Genomic DNA, 18158 nt, shown 5'->3' with positions numbered 1-18158 from the left:
GCAGCCGAACATTGACCAACAACTAGTTTTAGGGACGAACATAATCTCCAAAACTGTCCGTTAAACTCTATCAAACTGAGCAAATGTATTTCACATTCTTAAAACAAGACTGAAGGCAAAAGAGTTCGAGGACGGATGAGCTGGAAGAAGGAGCAGAAATGGATGAGGGTGAATTCTTTAATGATTTTCAGGTTTAAAATGTTCCTGATGATGTGGTGATTTATTTAAAATTGTTGTATCAATCTGGTAATAAAAAAATAATCTTTAGAAGAATTAAAAGCATATCCATTAGCTTTATCGACGAGTCTTAAAAAAAACAACTGGTCAAATTAAAAAAAACATTGTTAGCAGCCTCACTGTTCAGCCAGTGAAGATGCAGAGCCTCCACCAAATATGTCAGGGTCCAAAAACTCTGAACCGACTGAAGTGCACTTAGTGGCATAATGATAAAAACAATAAAACTTATTTCCCCAGCAGTTGCTTTTTTTTTTTTTCCCTCTAAAATGATTTTCCCTGAGAAAAATGTCCCCATCTAACAAGTGATGAGTGCAGGTGTATTACAGAATACAGACTCCATCAGTGGGTGGAGTTTGTTATGAAAGACTGAAACATCTGGAGAGCTGGACCTGGAGCCCACTGAGGAACCATGTGACCTGCACCCTGAAACACAGAGGAAAGCCGTGTTTAATGGCACCACGTCTCCAACCAAAAACAGGACAGCCATTCAAAGACATGAAGGCTTACCTTGACCGTCACAAAAGTGAGGTTTCCGAACTGTTGACAGAACCCAGCAATCTGGTCATCATGAATCCATGTTTGGTATTTAGTGGTTGCCTAAGAAGAACATTTTAGTACAATAAAGCAGATTATATCGTAGCAGCTTGAAAAAAAAACCACCAAAAAAAACACCTTAAGTTTATCAAAAGTTGTGCAAAATAAAGCTACCTTCATGCCGAGGTCTTCCACAAACCACTGGTCTCCCAGGAAGTTGCAGGCCATGTCGGTGTCTCCATTGTAGACGAGTGCCCGCAGGCCGAGAGAGAGCAGCTTCAGATACACCTCCTTTACTGTCGAGTACAAGACGGTGTACTGATTCCCAACAGCATCACTGCAACGAAGACAGTTCATCAGCATCGATAAACACGTCACAGACCGCCAACCAAACCGCACAAGAGGGGAAAAGGCCTCCGTTTCATATCCACTCCAATTTCAAGATTGTAACAGGCTCATTTCTATCAATCATTCATGGATGACCACAGCAGTGTAGCCTCTGTACTCGTTTATAACAGCAGTTATATATCAAGGTGTCAAGGTGAACAATTACATTATTTCAAAATTCAATAAAAAAAATAAAATAAAAAAACTGAGTAAAACACAGCACTTGTTGGAATAAACAGACATTCTTTTTTTTAATTTTTTTTTTTTATTTCACTTTATTAATCCCCGAGGGGAAATTTCTTCGCTACAGCAGGGGGGCTCTCAGGGGGGAGCTGCTGCAACAGGCTGCTACTAGCGCGGCGCCAGGTAACCTGACCTGAGGTGCATGTTTTTGGACATTCTATCAGACATAGTTTTTAAGAGACAGTGTATATTTGTTACCCATAAATAAGGCTGGTGTTACACTTCAAATATGCACAAACTCATTTCTTAAATGTACAGGTGTATGATTTTCACCTGTACTCAGCATTAGGAACATCCCTCTTTAGTGTCCAACAGTAGTCTGCCAACACAGAGGCGCTCCACTTTCCCTCATTAGTTTATCAATTTCCACGTACATTTGTAACAAAGAAAACTATGGGCAATGGATATGTTCTGAAAACATATTTGGATTCAGCCTGCAAAAATACTTCAAAGGTAATTTTTTGAATGGTAAAAAACCCCGTTGTTAAACAGTTAAGTTATTAAAAATAGCAATAATGCCATGTGAATCTCCATACTTGGCCTTTTATTGGGTAATAAATATATTGAAATGAAATACAAAAAAAAATATAATAGAAAATATAACCTGCTTGTTACTATGTGGCTGATTGCCATTTTGTGTGAAACATTTTTTTTTGGTGTAATGAAATGTATTCATGGTGCAAAGGATAAGAAAATGTGTTTCAACAATCTAAATCTTAAATCTCCGTATATTTAAGACAAACAAGGGCTACATTCAGTTAGTATGCACAGGTGACTGTAGAAAAGTAAAAAAAAAAAAAAGAGATTTGGATTCCTACGCTCTTGCTATTGTGAGGTTTTGACCAACTGCCGGTCTTCCTCAGGCAAACAGCCAAGGGGGAAGACTGCAGGGGCACAGCGTAATGATCAGTGACATCATAATCATCTGACTGCATTGATTATTAGTTGTAACATACCTGCAGATGTCCCAAGGTGGCAGTGTATCTGGAACGTGCAAAGCTTTCCTCACATCACCTCTGTTCAGCCAGTTCATCTGAGCAGTGCTGTTGATGCAGGGAGGGACTTCACCCACAGACATGGAGGGCGACGCCGGAGCTGAAAACTTCAGTTCAGATTTTTTTATCATTAATACGGGGCGGTAAGAGAAATCTAAAGCGCAGATGCGTCGGCCGGCAGCGAGGGAAACAGTCACCTTGTGGGCGTGGAGCTGTTTCCTGGAGTTCTTAAACAGATGACTCATGGTCCTCTGATAGCCTCTGTGGGATCTTCTGTTCCCCTCGCAGTCCAAATAAAGGGCATACTCATTCAGTCCACTATTATACACAATACCAAAGGCCTCATTTACCTGAAAGCAGACGAGGAAGTAAAACTTGAAAGAGTCATCTAGTAGCACCAGAGATTCCCAGCTGAATACTGTAACAGAGTGCACACGTACCAGCGTCTTGCAGGTCTCGGAGCTGGACTTGTAAAAGTTACAGCTTCCCTTGTTACAGCAATTTATCAACAGATCACGCCACAAACTGCACATAAAACAGAACAACAATCCCTGCATCAGCTGTGTGCTTCTTATATCTAGACCTGAAAACAAATTACTTCTGTCATTAAAATGAGACACTCCACCTGTTGGTTAGATTGGTTTTAGAATAAAAACAAACCACAGCAAATCATTTCTGATATTTATAATTTAGCATTCAGGAAAGAAAGCCGTGTGCACCCCATTTTTGGTGCTGCACATTGAGATTATTAATGTTTTTTTTTTTGGAGGGGACAACTTGTATTTCATGGCATTGTTTTATGTGCAAAGTCCCTCATAGCAAAACAAACAAGTCTCTACCAAGAGCCACTTACTCTTCTCCAAAGAGGCCGTGGTAGTAACCAAAGTAGATCAGAGACTGGTCATTGAGAGCAAAGCTGCTGAGGCCGTTCCCCACCGCAAAGCCCTGAAAAGAAGTGAAAAACCATGTGAGGAAGTACGCATGAATAATAAGAATGACATTCATCATAAAACTACATTCTGGAAATGAGGCTGAAGACAAGTTTACATGGAGCACTTCACCTTGAAGTTGATTTGGGTATTTCCTGTGGCCACACGCAGGCTGAGTGTCGGTACGTAAATTCCACCATAACTCTCTCCAAAGATGAAGAACTCATTCTGAGTGAAATTTGGAAACTTGGCAAAGAAACTCTGCAGGGCTTTGTAATTATCATCAGCGACCTACAAGAGGAACCCGTCACACGGTTTATTATCCACTGTAGTCTCCAGCTGCCTCTAAGCTCGTATTTGTTTTGCAAAGTGTGTTGTTCTTCATTTAACAGACTGAGCTCACCTTGTCATCATCAGTTGCATATTTTTGGTCGTCAGAATAGGAATAACCCACTCCTGCAGGAGATTCCAGATACAGCATATTGGCGAACTTGTTCCAGCTGAACGTGTTCTTGTACAGTGTGGCCCCGTTATCATTTACCTGAAAAGCAAAGTCAACACTTTCATATTCAGAGTCACTTCAAATCAGTGTACAGCTGTAGTGATGCACACAGTGATGATGCTCACATGAAATGGTCCATTCTCTGAAAGGAAACCATCCAGCGAGCTGCAGCCGGGGCCTCCATTCAACCAGAGCACGACAGGGTCTTTGACTGGGTCCCTCTGAGAAGTTACAAACCTGCAGGAAAAGGACCAGCGATGACGCCATCATACCGCACGATATTGAAGAGTCAAATGGAGACAATTATTTTAGCTTCTTTAGGAATCAACCACGGCACTCAAACATGTGCACGTCCAGCAGTATAAACAATGGTGGGAAGGATCCGTTCTTGTAATCACATTACAATTTTACATAAGCATTGTTCTCGTAGTCTAACAAGAGCCAAACTGATCTACAGCCATATCGGAGAGGAAGTCCACTACCAGTCACTTACTGTTTCTTACCAGTAATGGAGAAACTTTCCCGGCCGTGCCTGGAGGTATCCCGACCACTGTCGATAGTTCGGTTTGAACGCCATACCTGGCAGGTGAGTGACCTCATCGGGTGCATACTGAGCCCGCGAGCCGAGCTGAAACGCGGCCAGCAGGCACAGCAGGAACCCACCGACGACCATCGCTGAGTTCACTCACGTCTGAAAAAAACAACAACAACTGAAGCCGCCTCATCAAGTTAGGGCGAGGACAGTGTTTCTTTGTAATATTTACTTCCTCTACTGTTTCCCTCAACCGCAGCTCAAAGTGAACAGGACCAACCAGAACATCATGTGACTGCTGCTCTGGGTCACGTGACAAGCGCCTGATTTTTACATGGTTGTCCTAAACAATCGCTTATGTTTACGAGTGGACTTTGTTCACTTTTAGTACACTGTGTGGTAGACAAGTGGACCATCCGATCATTTTAAAATATTCATTTTTGTCTCACAATGTGCTTAGTTTTAAAAAAAAATTTTTTTATTATTATTTTACTACTATAGTGTTAAAATACCCCTTCCTTCCATCCCTCTTAGGTTAATGTCCAGAAAAGGTCATAGTTGCAACAATGTCAGTTTTTTTCACGTTACTAAATTTTTTTTTTTTTTGTGGTTTAACGTCGATGGAATACGTAACGAATAAATAGTTGCCGTTTAAACGAGATTGTATTTTATTGTGGTCGGTTGAACGTTCAGGCTTTTATTTTGAAGGGAGGTATATACTGCTACCGGGAAGAAAAAAAAAAATCCGCGCCCTGTACCGTAACAGTGTGAGGATGGACTATCAGTGGAGTTGGTGAAGTACTGTAAACATTGGCTTTACATTGACTTTAAACGGTAGATAAATTTACCGGTCCGCCAAAACTTCCACAAAGCGTGTGTCGTCGCCGGGGCTGCTGACGTCAGCTCTTCACCGGCAACACTGCTGCTCCCGACGGTGATCGAGGTAAAAACGATTCGTCTTCACGATTTTCGTCCTCTTCGCCGAGGTCATGCAAGCAGTCTGTTTGTGTGAGTGTGCTTGTGCTTTTTCGACCTGCAAAAAGTTGGAATATAAAGTTTTCTAAATAATTAACTCAAACATCAGCCACTTTAGAAAGAAAAGAAAACCAAACAAAACTGAAGTGTTTCCGTTACAAGCTTTTCATAATAAACTTGCACCAGTGATCACTTAATAGAGAGGGACGTCGAGTTAAAGAAGTCCTTCATGTTGTCGTCTTCATAAACTTTTTGTGGTTTTACAATACGTGTTCAAACCTTCACAAAAGTACTAATAAAAAAAAAAGGACACACGGATCGTATTTTATTTCGAAGGCGAACCTCCGGTCGTGTGAGGCGGGCTCGTGCTGCTGATTCAAAGCGCAGTGGAGGCTCGCGGGTTGATTTGTTTTCTTTCCCAGCCCGGCAGCATGGATCCTGAAGATAGCCCACAAAGTGAAGACGAACAGACCGCCATGCCACACCAAATCCCAAAATACCAGAGGAGCATGAGGAGCCTGCACGTGATCACCAGGGGGTTTGTCAGTTTACTACAAGAAGCTGAGAACGGTGTGGTGGACCTCAGAGAAGTAAGTGAGCTCAGATCATCAAGCACGCAGAGCAACAAACGCTGAGCACATGTTTGAGTTACTTTATTTACATCGAATGCACACTACTATACAATAATAATAATAATAATAATAATAATAATAATAAAAAACCTCCCAGTTGATGGATTAAGAATAAATACAAAAAACAAGCAACAAATCCTCCTTTCATGAGGATTATAATGTTTCATTGATATTCTGGTTTATAGAGAGAGGTCTTGATTTATTTTTTTATTTTTTTTAATGCTCATTTTAGAGACTGTAATTTGGGGTGCTGTTAAACTACGCTGGGTTATATTGAGAGATATTCCCAATGCTTTGGTCCTGCCATTTAAATACATTGGATTGACAAATTTGACAAAGGAACACCTGTGAATACAACTCAGTGCAGTACAACAACACCACAAATTACAAAATGACCATTGAAACGAATTAACACATCTCTCAGTCAGATAAAACAACAACTGAACATTATGATGTCATCGAAGGGAGGACTTCTTGCTGGGCTGCCATTTTATACTTAATACTTTACCCGTCAGTGTTATGGCGATAGAAACAAAAGCTTGATGTTGTCAAAATTGTAATTCGTCTCCCTCCTTAAACAAACAACAGTGTGTTCATTGCAATAGTTTAAGTGCTTAAATGCTTTTTTTTTAAAAAGCTGATTTGGACCGTTAACAAATATGCAACTGCAACAAATTAAGTAATCTGCAATTTAGATTAGAAGTAATCTATTCACATTCTCAGTTAGTTAACTATTTTGATAACCACTAAATAGTTTTGAGTCATATTCTTTCAAAGCCATTTAAAAAAAATTCTATGATTCTTGCTCTTCCAATGTGAATATTTTCTGATTCCTTTATAGGAATGATAATAAACTAAATATGTTTTTGGTTGTGGAAAAACAAGACATTTCAGGCTCCACCTTCAGCTTTGGGACGCACCAGTTGCCATTTTTCTGACATTTTAAAGAACAAACAGTTAATTGATTAACGGAGGAAATAATAGTGAAAATAGTTATTTGTGGCCGTAATCATCAGTAAGTGTTCTCTGAATGTTTTAGTACAGTCAGCTAGCTGATACCCTGGGACACTCAGACACTCAGTGCAATGGCACTTGCGTAACACAATATCGTCACTCGATGAGGCTCAGGGGTCTTGTGGTTGATCAAGAGCTTCTTGTGTTCCATCAGGCTGTTAGGATCCTGGCTGTTGGACAAAAAAGACGAATCTACGACATCACAAATGTGATGGAGGGCATTGGTCTGATTATGAAAATATCCAAGAGCATGGTAAAGTGGAGGTGAGTGTTAACCCCTGCCTTGTGTGCATGCATGTGTGTTAGGATGTGTAAAGCAAACCACCTCCAACAACACAGTTTAATGCATATGTCTTCTCTAAATAAGGGGTCCAATCTCAGGAGAAAATACACAGGAGTTAGTCAGCAGAGTGACGGAGTTAAAGGGTGAGCTGGAGGACTTGGAGCACCAGGAATTTGTTTTAGAGCAGCAGAAACTGTGGGTGGAGCAGAGCATCAAGAACACGACGGAGGACTGCAACCAATATCCTTTTTCATATCACACTTTGGTTTCCACCGTTTGTCAGTGATTCTACCCGATGTACTTCTATTAGCAAAACCTCCGCAAAGAATGCAGGAATAAATGTGATTATTGGTAATGTTTTAATTTAATGATATTGGGCAACATTGAACGTGATTTCATGACACAAACACTGCCTTTGTATTCATTGTGGAAGATGCACACTTTCAGTTTCTCTGCCCTGTATTGTATTTCTGTCTTGTATTTAAATTAACTGCATTTATATACTTGTTTTAATTGGTGGTTTTTAAAAACTGTTATTTGACATAATTGTGAGTTAGGGCCAGCCCTCAATGATTTTTCAAGCTTAGATAAAGAATAATAATTTGTTGTTGGCAATTCTAGAGAAATACATGCAGCAATCCTCGATGTCTTTCATCTACCGAGTACAATATATCAAGTTGAACCTTAACTCAGATCAACTCTGACTTACGTGAATTATGACGATCTCTGCAACCGCTACACAGGTAACATATAATCACTCTATGTCTTTTAACGACTTCGCATTTGTTCATTTTTCTATCAGTATATTTTTGCCATGGTTGAAACAGAGGCGGCATGAAGAAAGAGCTATTTCCCTTCTTGTGTGGGCACATTTCCTTTCAGTCAATTGAGACACATCTGCTTTTGAATGAACATAGACATAAATAAATGAAGTTAATGTCCTCCCTACATTTGCCAGCTTGATAAATCAGCGATTCCAGTTAAAAAACAACAACAACAGAGTATTCTATCTTTTTAAAATGTAAATGAAAACCAAAACGTGTGAAATCATTGGAATATCGGCTTTTCTAGGTGCAGTATTAAGAAATGTGGTATATTTTCCTAGTTGAACTTATATCAAAACAGATGAACAAATATCACAGCTGACACTGTCGTTTTTTTCTTTCAATTTAAAACGTATGAAGACCAAATAAAATGATTGTCTTTTGCATTTTCACTATCTCATTCCTCCTCAGGCCACACACTTCTGGCAGTACGAGCGCCACATGGCACAGAGCTAGATGTTCCCATTCCCAAAGCTGTAAGTTCTGCATTATTGTAACTTGCTGTAGTTTCCTCTTTCTTTACAGCCTGAAATTCAGATGGGATGAATTAGTGTGTGCGCACATCTCCTTCCAGGTTCAGAACAGCCCAGCAAAGTACCAGATCTATCTGAAAAGCACCAAAGGACCCATAGATGTCATACTTCTTAACAAACACTCTGCCAGCTCTGTTCCTGTCGTACTTCCAGTCCCACCGCCTGAAGAAATGTTACAGCGCGCCAAGTCAGCCATGTCTTCTTCAGATGAGAAACAAAGCAGTAATGGACCTTCTCAGGCTTCAGCTAACACCAAACATAACACTAAATCTAAATGGGCGGCCATGGAGGACACTCAGCCACTTCACGCATCATTGTTTATAAAGCCTCAACCCAACAGAACTGATGAATCTGAATGTGAGTATGTTATTTTTTGTTGGTATTCCACTGAAGGAGAAATCTCACACTCGGTTTTATGAACCTGAGCTCTTACGGCACTGATCCAAAGTCTAGATTGGAGAGAGTATGACTTTGCCTTTAACTTCTTCCTCTGCAAAAATGTCATAAACTGATGTCATAATGGTGACTTGTACTGACCACATGGTAAATAATTTATGAAATCAAAAAGGGGATTTAATGTTGAATTTAATTTTTTTTTATTTCCTTAACACTGATGTTAAATCAGAAGGGCTCCTTGTCTGAGCTCAGAAGGAAATAACACAGACGCCGAGTCGATGAGAACAGTTTGTCAGCCATATTTCAGTTGTAGGTGGTTCTTGCATGCTTACACAATACATTTTTTTACATCTTACACGTGTTTCTTTTGGTGTTCGGGGCTTTTACACTGATTTTTAAAACAACCTTTTTTCTAGTGCCAGACTTATCAGAGGAACAGCAGGACCAAAAAGACCCGCCCAAAGGTAGTGCCCGTTGGTTGTCTCTGAATTATTTGTTAATTGAATTCTGTGTCACTGCGCCTGCATACACTAATGTTATACTTTGGGTATGCTGCACCTTTATACTTGAGGTTACTGCTTAACTTAGGCCTGTTGGCCTCATTAGTGGACACTGCTAGCAAAAGCACAATACACTAACCAGTGTAAAAACAACACGGTGGATTGTCTGTTAAATTATTTTAGAACTGACACCAAGATGGAAGTGGAAAAGGTTCAAACTCTCATCAGATTTCATAATTAAAACTTATGGCAAGCAAATTTGACACATTTGAGTAATAATAACCAGCTGGGACGGTGCTAATTAGACAGTACATCTCTGAGGACAACGAGACTTTATAATCATTAATGCAAAGTGAAGGTAAGGAAACATTGGCATCCACCGGACCACGAGGAGCCGACACAGACTTTACCAATCGCACAGCTCTCTCAAGTCCTCAGAAGATGGGATTTTTTTTTCCATTTTTTTAAAAAGAATTTTTTTCAGATGTTTTTTCAGATGTTCAGATGTTCTGGTCCAATGCTTTACAAAGCCCTGCCAAGATTTTTTTCAGATGTTCTGGTCCAATGCTTTACAAAGCCCTGCCACTAGCAACATCATCAAGTGTGACAGATTTCTCAAGCTGAGCAAACACCTAAAAGTAGTCACTGACAGTGATGTTTCAGGAGACATGAGGAAAACTGAAAGAGTGTGGGAGATGAAGCCTTTTATTGGGGGGTGGGGGGAGGTGCAGTGTCCTCCGGTTCCCAATCAGACTGAGTCAGATCTACCTCGCTCCTCGCCAGCTCATCCAAATACGAGGCTTGAGAACCGATCGATGACGTCACCCTCTGTCGCTGCTTGCATCGACTGTGGTACGACGAGAGAGGACATAATCCAGTTCTTTTGAGTTTCACATGTGAAACAAGTACAGGAAGGGAACGTAACATCCGGTCACTCCGGTGCCTCGTGTCTCAGACCGCACAACTTCTGACAAACATCTTTCAGAGACGTTCAACCTGAAAAAACAAATGCGTTGTAGTGGAAACATCTGCTCTGGGAAATCTCCTGTACGGTTTGTGACATGCAAATATATGGATCAGAAACATCCCCGCCCCCTTTCGGGGGAAAACAAACGACTCTCTGTCGACTTCAATGTAAAATAGCGTTACAAAACCAATCCACAGTAAACCACAGGATCAAAAGTCGAAAAGTGTGAACTTCTTCCAATTCTCTTTTGCTGTCAATGCAACACAATGTCAATGTTTTCCCCCAGAAGGGGCGATGACGAAGTGCTGGTCTGATCTATACCAGTGGATGAAGGAACTTTTATAGTTACAGAACATTGAACAAATCACAAGGCGTTTAGATTCGTTGCATCGTTTGCAACTTTATTTTTGCCAAGTCATTATCAAACTACTTTACCAGGTTAAATTTAGTGTATCTGAATGTTTACTAATGTATAATTAACTATGTCTTCCCTGATTTTTGTAGAAAAATTGAATGCAGATCTTATCACAAAGCTTATCACCTCTGAAGGTAAGTGCACTTTATTGTCTGACTTCAGTTATATCATATTTATCATATATTTATATTAGTATTAAATACATGTTTACTTCTTCTCCTCAGTGTTTTCTCCACTTCTCCGTCTATCTCCACCTCCATCTCAGCATGAATATGTCTATACTCTGGATGAGAGTGAGGGCATCTCTGACCTCTTTGACATCCCTGTGCTCAATGTTTGACCATGAACTCCTGCATTACTCTAAAACTGGATTTTTGTCTGATATCTGTTTTAAGTAGTTATTTGTTTAAAAAAATAAAATTATTATTTAAAATATTGTGTCCTCCTCATTTAGATACTGTGAAGAAAACTAATATAACATGACAAACTAAAACCTCATCTGACCTCTGACAGTGTCAGCAATAATAACAGTTCAGTGTTTACAGGGCTGATGTACTGGATTAGATTACAATATGCATGAGTTTAAATTCTGGTCTCTCACATAACACTTTCTGAAACTTTGTAGAACTATTTTCTCTGTTGATTTGAAAATAAAGTCAACATATATGTGCCACTAAAGCTGTTGCATAACAGGTTTATGAGTGTACAACTCAGCTCGCAGCTCTGTGATGCTGTACATGCTCTTTTCACCCTGATTTCTTTTCTTAAATAACTTGAAACTGACAAAAGCATTTGACATCCATAATCGTTTATTCTAACAATATGGATGTTGTTAGAATCCAACATCCATATTTTAATAACCTAGTAAGGTTTCTTTTAAATTGAAAATCAGACTATTTCTGTGTTTGTATCCGTATTTGAAGCCAGAATATTACTGAACAGGGAGAAAGGCTGTCCATTCTACGTTGTTAAAGATTTGGGAAATGAAATCAATAGATAAACCTGTAAATCATACTTAAAAACCGTGTAAAGTAAATTAATAACACAAGCATTTTGTGGTATGAAGTTCTTGGAACTTTCCACTTTACAAAGTCAGTCGGGCACTTGAGGAAATGCGCCTGCTGGCTCCGGATCACTCTTCTCGAAGCGGCTCCCTGGTGGAGTCTGATTGGTCACTTTGTTTGTAGAACCCGCCCACTCCTGGTTGGTCCTTGTGCCGACGTTGCTATGGCAACGCGTGTTTGAAAGCAGGCCTGATACAGTTTCCGGCGCAAAGATTTGTCTTTGTCTCACTGTTTCAAAATAAACGATCTCACAGCGACCCAAACTTTGAGCGCGTCTCCGCCCAGCAGACACCATGGTGAGTAAAAAGATTCAGCTGCTTGCCGTTGCTGCTACTTTTATTATCGCTGTTAACCCCCCCTTCCTCCCCCTCCCCCCCCCTCCACACACACACACACACACAACGAACAGGCATGATTGTCATGTAGGATGCAATTTTAACCTCCAATGTTATGTTGACTTTTTTATTTTTATTTTTTTAATTTTTTACAGCCACCAAAAAAGAAGGGCCCAGGTAAAAAGCCCGCAAAACCCAAGACGCCCATACTTATAGACGGCCTCACCAAGGAAGAGATGAGCAAAGAGCAGGTCGGAGCGGACGTGTGGTCTTGTGTGTGGAAATGCGTGAAGCAATGCTTGTCTTGTTTAATGCCTGTAGGACAGAAATGTTTCCTGCTCAAAGTGATCTGCAGAGGTGGAAAAAGTATTCAGATTCTTTTAAAATACCAAAACAGCAATATATGTAAATATTCTATAACAAGTGAATGTCCTGCATGAAAAAAAAAATCCTTCTTAAATAGGAGGTATTGCACTTCCAAACAGTTGGATGACCCACAAGAGACAGGTTTAACAATGAAAATGAGTGAGATTGAGAGTGAGATATCGTGACTCCAAGTTCCAAATATGGGTCAAGTTTTCTTTTATCTGAGCCCTCTGTGAACAGTATATAAACTCAACAGACTTTAAACAAACCACGAAGCGACAGCACTCGGTTGTTGCAGTACATAAAAGCTGCTGGACATGCACGTTGTCTGGCTAAGCTTTGCCCACATTACAATATATTTCTTTGATTTCAGCTGGAAGAACACATTGTGTGCCTCAGAGAGGAGCTGGATAGAGAAAGAGAGGAGAGAAACTACTTTCAGCTCGAGAGGGACAAGATCAACGACTATCGAGAAATCACAGACATTAAATTAGAGCAGCTCAAGGCCGAACTAGAGAACTTGAACAAGGACATAGAAGAGGATGATGGACGCCACCGAGTACAGATCAAGGTAAGGTTAACACGCAGATATACTGGAGCTGACATTCAGAGGCTGGATTTCCCCGAGTCTGTAATTTAAGACAATATTACAGAACAGGTAGAAAGGCTCTCCGTTCTACGTTGTAAAAGGCTCGGGAACTAAAGTCAGTAGATGGTACCTTTTTTGACTGAATTTGGAGGTCACAACTTTGCTATTCTTAGTATGTTGCTTGACAGGCTGGATTTTGCAATGCTCTGTGATCATTTAGGAATGAATTGGGCCTTCGTATGAATACTCACCCGACTTTTGTCCAGCAAAGATTATTCACAGACATTTTTGAGAGCTGGAATAATTTTATATTGGACATATTAAATTGTTTTTCCCCCTCGCTAGGTGTACAGGCAGAAGATTAAGCACCTGCTGTGTGAACACCAGAACACCCTGGCCGAGCTGGAGGCAGAACATGTGGTCTGCACTGAAGTGATAAGCAAAGAGCAGGAGCGCTTGGAGACAAAGTTTCAGAAGAAAATGAAGGGCATCCTGGTAGACATGGCAGAGTTTGACGATGAAAGCTTCATCAAGGAACTTGAAATGGTCTGTAGCACACACCACGTTTTTCTCTTTACCCCTGATATACTTCGAAACATAAGCATCGACACTACAAACAGTATCTTGGTTGTTATCTCAACAGAAACACGAGGAGGAAATGGATGAAACAAGGAAAAACTACGAGAAGGAATGCGTAGGTAAATAACTCTCATTTTCACTTGAATTCAACACCTCATGCCGTCAAAAACTGAACGTCAGACGTAGTTTTGTGTCTGTTTTTGAGTAGAAGTTGTTGCCCAGAATAAGAAATCGATTGAGTTGCTGCGACGAGAGCTGGACAACGTGAGAAAAAGTGCAGCCAGTGAGATGGAACATCAGTGGACCAGCCACATCAGCAATCTGAAAGAAGACCACAAGAAAATTTTCAGTGAAGCGAAGACGTTTATTTCTGCCATGAAGAACGATTCAAAACGGTCGATAGAGCTCAAGGTAAAAGTGGACACACTCAGCATCCACATTTCACATGCTATGTTTCGGCCTGCAGCTTATTTTCTGATGAGTCTTTTGTTCATTTTTGACTATTAAATGATACAAATATTGAATCTACAAAATGGGGAAAATTCACATCACCGTTCATGTCAAAGACGTCGATGTATTGTGTTACAGGAACGTCGACTGAAGTTAGTATGCTAAGCAGCTAGCTCTGTGCCGTTTCATAATACCGCCTCGCGCCTCAACAAGCCAGAGTCACTGTAGCGTCCACTCTGCTCTCAGTTCAGCATCAGAGGAAAAAAGGAGGGAATTATTCTAACATGTTGTTTTGATGAATGAAAAAGTAAACAAACCGATGACTGAAGCAAAACCAAAGTTAACTTTTTTCCACTGCTGGAGGAGCTCTGTGTCAGCGCTATCTGCAGAGCTGCAGCCTGCAAAATTCAATCAAACATCTGGAACCCAGAGCAGAGAAAGGAGCAGACTGGATGCCACAGTAACTCACTGTCACCTCTCAACGTACTTAGTCGTATTACAAAACGAGGCTTAATTCTTACATATTGCACCTTTCAATTGCTTTTGATTGATAATCATTTCTATATCCTATTTGAAATAACAAAATATACAACACCCTTTCAGATCCAAATGAGCCAATCATGTTTGAGATCTTCTTTGATAAATTAATCAAAGTTGTATGAAACTTTTCGGTTGTCAAACTCGTGCTTTTTTTTTTTCACATGGTGTGCTTTCATTTGCTTTTTCAAGACAGAGACTTCTAACATTAAGAAGAAACAGAAGAAAAGCCTAAAAGAACTGTTCTGGATTTCGGAGGATAACAAACGTCTCACTGAGCTCATCTTAAAAGCCTCCATAAAAAACACGGAACTCGAGAAGAAACTTAAATACAACTCGGAGAGAAAGGTTATGTTGGTGTCTGTATTTGTGATTTGTTTTGTTTAAATTGAATTTACTGTTACAACTTGAAGACTTTTATTTGTTACCTCCGGTTTCTTCATTGGTGTGTCTTATGTGCTGAACACTTGTTTTCCTTACAGGTGTAATTTGTTACATCGTGGTTTTTTTTACAGGATACCAGTGGAGCTATAAAAGACAAGGAGCTGAAAGATCTGAGGAGGGATTGCGAGGTACTGGAACAGAAATTCAATAAGGTAAATACAAAAATGTAGTTATAGGTGTCATGATGCTGAAATGTTAGTTTGGTTCATGTTCATCTCAAATGGGAGAATAAGACTTCAAATATTGATATTAATGTTTGTGTGTCTGCACATGTCACACAGCTGCAGCAGGAAAGGGATGAACTGAAAAACACAGTCATAGAGCATGTTGGGAAGGAGCAGTATAAGGCGGATGTGGAGAACACGCCGCTGGAAGGGAAGCTGCAGGCCCTGATCGACAGCCTGGAGAAGACGGAGGCTCAGATCAACGCTGTGCTTTCGGTTTCTAACATGGACCAAACTGCCATCAGTGGTATCACAAACGAAATTGAGGTACTATTGTGTTTCCCCACTTGGTCGTCATTCACACCCTTGTACCTATTTGTTGAAGTACCCGGACGCACCTGTGACTCGCACAAGCACACACAGAGTCTAAGGTTGTGCAACCACTGTTGCTATGGTGGCAAGTTTATATCATGTAGTCAGTAACGCATATTTTCCATCGCTTGAATTAAATAAAGTCAACAATACAGATGTACTATTTTCCTCGGTTATTCTTGATTACTCATCTAAAGTGTGATTGATTTCAGTAACAACACGTTACTTGAAATGTTTCACAATAAAAGCCTTGTTAAGAAAAGAACGGTTTCTGCACTAAAGTGCCTCTTAATTTGAAACAGGAACAGGAAGTATTGAGTTTGATTGACTTGTAATGCTCGTTAAATTTTAACGAGGGAAACGGTAGCGGATCAAGTTCGAAGACTTCAAGTTCATATCCTGAATTAATCAACTTTGACTAGTACATTTGTTTTCATTGGCTCTCTTGCATGACGTACATTTTTAGAGATGATCAGATCTTCAAGCACTTAAAATATGTAAAGGAATTTCAACCCGATCATCAGAGAACTGTGACCATTTTATTTTATAACTTGGAGAAAAAAAAGTGGCACAGTGTTGTTCTGTCAGCATTTCTTTTACACTTTTAATCACTGATGTTATTTATATATTGTTTTAAGTATTTTGTAAGTTGCAAGAATTTTTTTTTTTGCAGGAAAATCTTGCCTCCAAAAATACTGCCATCAAGAACCTGCAGTACAAAATAAATGCGATTTCCAAGGTTAGTAGTTCTTGTGACAAACATTTGTTTATTTCTGCTGTGATATTCATACGTCAATGAAACAAATATGCACTCTGCAGGCCCGCAGGGATTTGCTGATCATCAGGCAAACCAAAGTTCTGTCTCCACTCCGCCCTCTGAAGGCAGAGAGCAGTAACTGCAGAGGTAGAAAAGTTGGAGGAAAGAGTTTATAAAGTGAATATTACCTTTTTAGGCTCATTATTTTGCCCCCAAAACTCGATAGACCAATCATAAAACCTAAGAACTGCATTCTGTAGCTGCTAACAAAATGTGTTATTTCAGCTATGAACTGGTTTGTAGTAGTTCATTTAAATGTTTTTATTGCTTATTTTTTTGTTTTGTCTAATAGTTCACAGAGATTAAATGTATCCTTATTTTTCTGTGTGTCTGTCAATAGATTTTTAAAACTTATACTGGAGCTAATATAATGAATACATCTGTAATTGATTATGTATTTGTGTGTGATTTAAAAGAAGCTTAACTAGAACTAAATAAATTCCATCTGAGTCCAAAGTTGAGATGGCAGGTGGTGATAATCTGCTAAACCGGTACAGTGGCTTTACAGGACCAGTTCACCTCATAACGGGTCCTTTTGCGTGCTGGTTTTACAGATTTGTTTCAATATCTAAGGCATGAGATGGAATCAGTCGTCAAAAATGCTGGTTCTGGGTTTAATTCAATTTGGGCCAAACATGCCGTTACTTTTGCTTTGTGTGAAGATTTGAGTTCATCCCTTTCAAACTCAACTGTTGTGAAATGCAGAACGACAAAGGAGCTGAACTTCAACAACTTGAGAGTTTGAGCTGCTGTGAGGCGGTCTGTAATCAATACATCGTCATTTGCAGTAATTTCGGAAAGTCAGATTTAGCTCATCTTCAGTGCAGAGGTGTCCTGAGGAGGTGGTTTAAACAATGTACGCTGGTAATTGTTTATTCTGCTTGTTTTAACCTATACTTGATTTGATTTTTTTCTGTGGGAGTTTCTCAAATGTTTTATTTCAATTACTGGGCAACAGGTGTCACTCTCCACACACAGTACTGTATTACTGTTTGTTCAAAGTCTAACTTCCCCTCACTGAGGTCGATTAACAACAGTCTGAAACTTAAAAGACAAAACCAACACTACACTACAACAATTCTGACATGTGGAAAGAAATTGTGAGATAGTTTGTCTCATTTTCTCATGAACCTACTTTTTTGTATTTACCATATATAAGAAAGTCTGTCTAAGCTTTTGCAATTTGTCCTGCCAAAGCACATCCACATATTGGACACAGGCCAAATATAATGGGACCTGTCAAAGGGAAGCACTTCTTATTTGTAAACCAATTAAATCTAATGCACAGATAAATATGCAACGTGCAGCTGTTTTGTGGTGCAGAAAATGGGCAAGAATAGAAAGCATGGCCAGGTTTGATTCAACTTTGTGACTTGATCAACAAGGAATATTACATAGGAGTCATTTCATAAGGGGGCATTTGCTCATGGGCCTCCTGTCCACCTAAACAACATGACTCACACGCCTAGCTATCCTTTGGTATCCCCTCGGTATCGCCTCCGATTCTTGTCACACAGAGAGAATTAAAGTTATTTGTGTCATT

The 18158-nt window shown here is 39.8% G+C and overlaps 3 protein-coding genes across 4 annotated transcripts; 2 read left to right on the top strand and 1 right to left on the bottom strand.

The window, feature by feature from the left end:
- Positions 1 to 163: 163 nt before the first annotated feature.
- Positions 164 to 4637, bottom strand: LOC138212924 (lysosomal protective protein). Its single transcript, XM_069173607.1, has 11 exons — positions 4331 to 4637; positions 3953 to 4064; positions 3729 to 3866; positions 3458 to 3616; positions 3250 to 3341; positions 2837 to 2921; positions 2594 to 2746; positions 2358 to 2503; positions 946 to 1108; positions 745 to 834; positions 164 to 660 (listed from the first exon to the last, which is right to left on the bottom strand). Exons 1-11 carry the CDS (start codon positions 4498 to 4500, stop codon positions 577 to 579), a joined length of 1392 nt encoding a protein of 463 aa, XP_069029708.1. The 5' UTR covers positions 4501 to 4637; the 3' UTR covers positions 164 to 576.
- Positions 4638 to 5148: 511 nt separating this feature from the next.
- On the top strand, positions 5149 to 11269 carry LOC138213062 (transcription factor E2F5-like). Of its 2 annotated transcripts, XM_069173898.1 has the most exons (10): positions 5149 to 5302; positions 5757 to 5924; positions 7135 to 7244; positions 7348 to 7503; positions 7963 to 8006; positions 8499 to 8563; positions 8662 to 8977; positions 9433 to 9480; positions 10988 to 11032; positions 11123 to 11269. In XM_069173898.1, the coding sequence occupies exons 2-10, from the start codon at positions 5766 to 5768 to the stop codon at positions 11236 to 11238; spliced, it is 1059 nt and encodes a 352-aa protein (XP_069029999.1). In that variant the 5' UTR covers positions 5149 to 5302; positions 5757 to 5765; the 3' UTR covers positions 11239 to 11269. The 2 variants fall into 2 exon arrangements, 1 of the variants encoding a protein (XP_069029999.1); XR_011179508.1 differs by lacking the exon at positions 11123 to 11269 and having other exon boundaries at positions 9246 to 9480.
- Positions 11270 to 12150: 881 nt separating this feature from the next.
- LOC138213091 (dynein regulatory complex subunit 4-like) lies at positions 12151 to 17010 on the top strand. The gene is made up of 11 exons (XM_069173951.1): positions 12151 to 12258; positions 12453 to 12548; positions 13037 to 13234; positions 13598 to 13798; positions 13896 to 13950; positions 14040 to 14242; positions 15011 to 15166; positions 15334 to 15414; positions 15544 to 15753; positions 16472 to 16537; positions 16618 to 17010. Exons 1-11 carry the CDS (start codon positions 12256 to 12258, stop codon positions 16729 to 16731), a joined length of 1383 nt encoding a protein of 460 aa, XP_069030052.1. The 5' UTR covers positions 12151 to 12255; the 3' UTR covers positions 16732 to 17010.
- Positions 17011 to 18158: the final 1148 nt, after the last annotated feature.

The sequence above is a fragment of the Embiotoca jacksoni genome, unplaced genomic scaffold (assembly GCF_022577435.1).
Source record: "Embiotoca jacksoni isolate LCO1_2020_lvr unplaced genomic scaffold, fEmbJac1.0.p SCAF_6, whole genome shotgun sequence".
Taxonomy (NCBI): domain Eukaryota; kingdom Metazoa; phylum Chordata; class Actinopteri; family Embiotocidae; genus Embiotoca; species Embiotoca jacksoni.
This window is presented reverse-complemented; position numbering and strand designations above follow the sequence as displayed.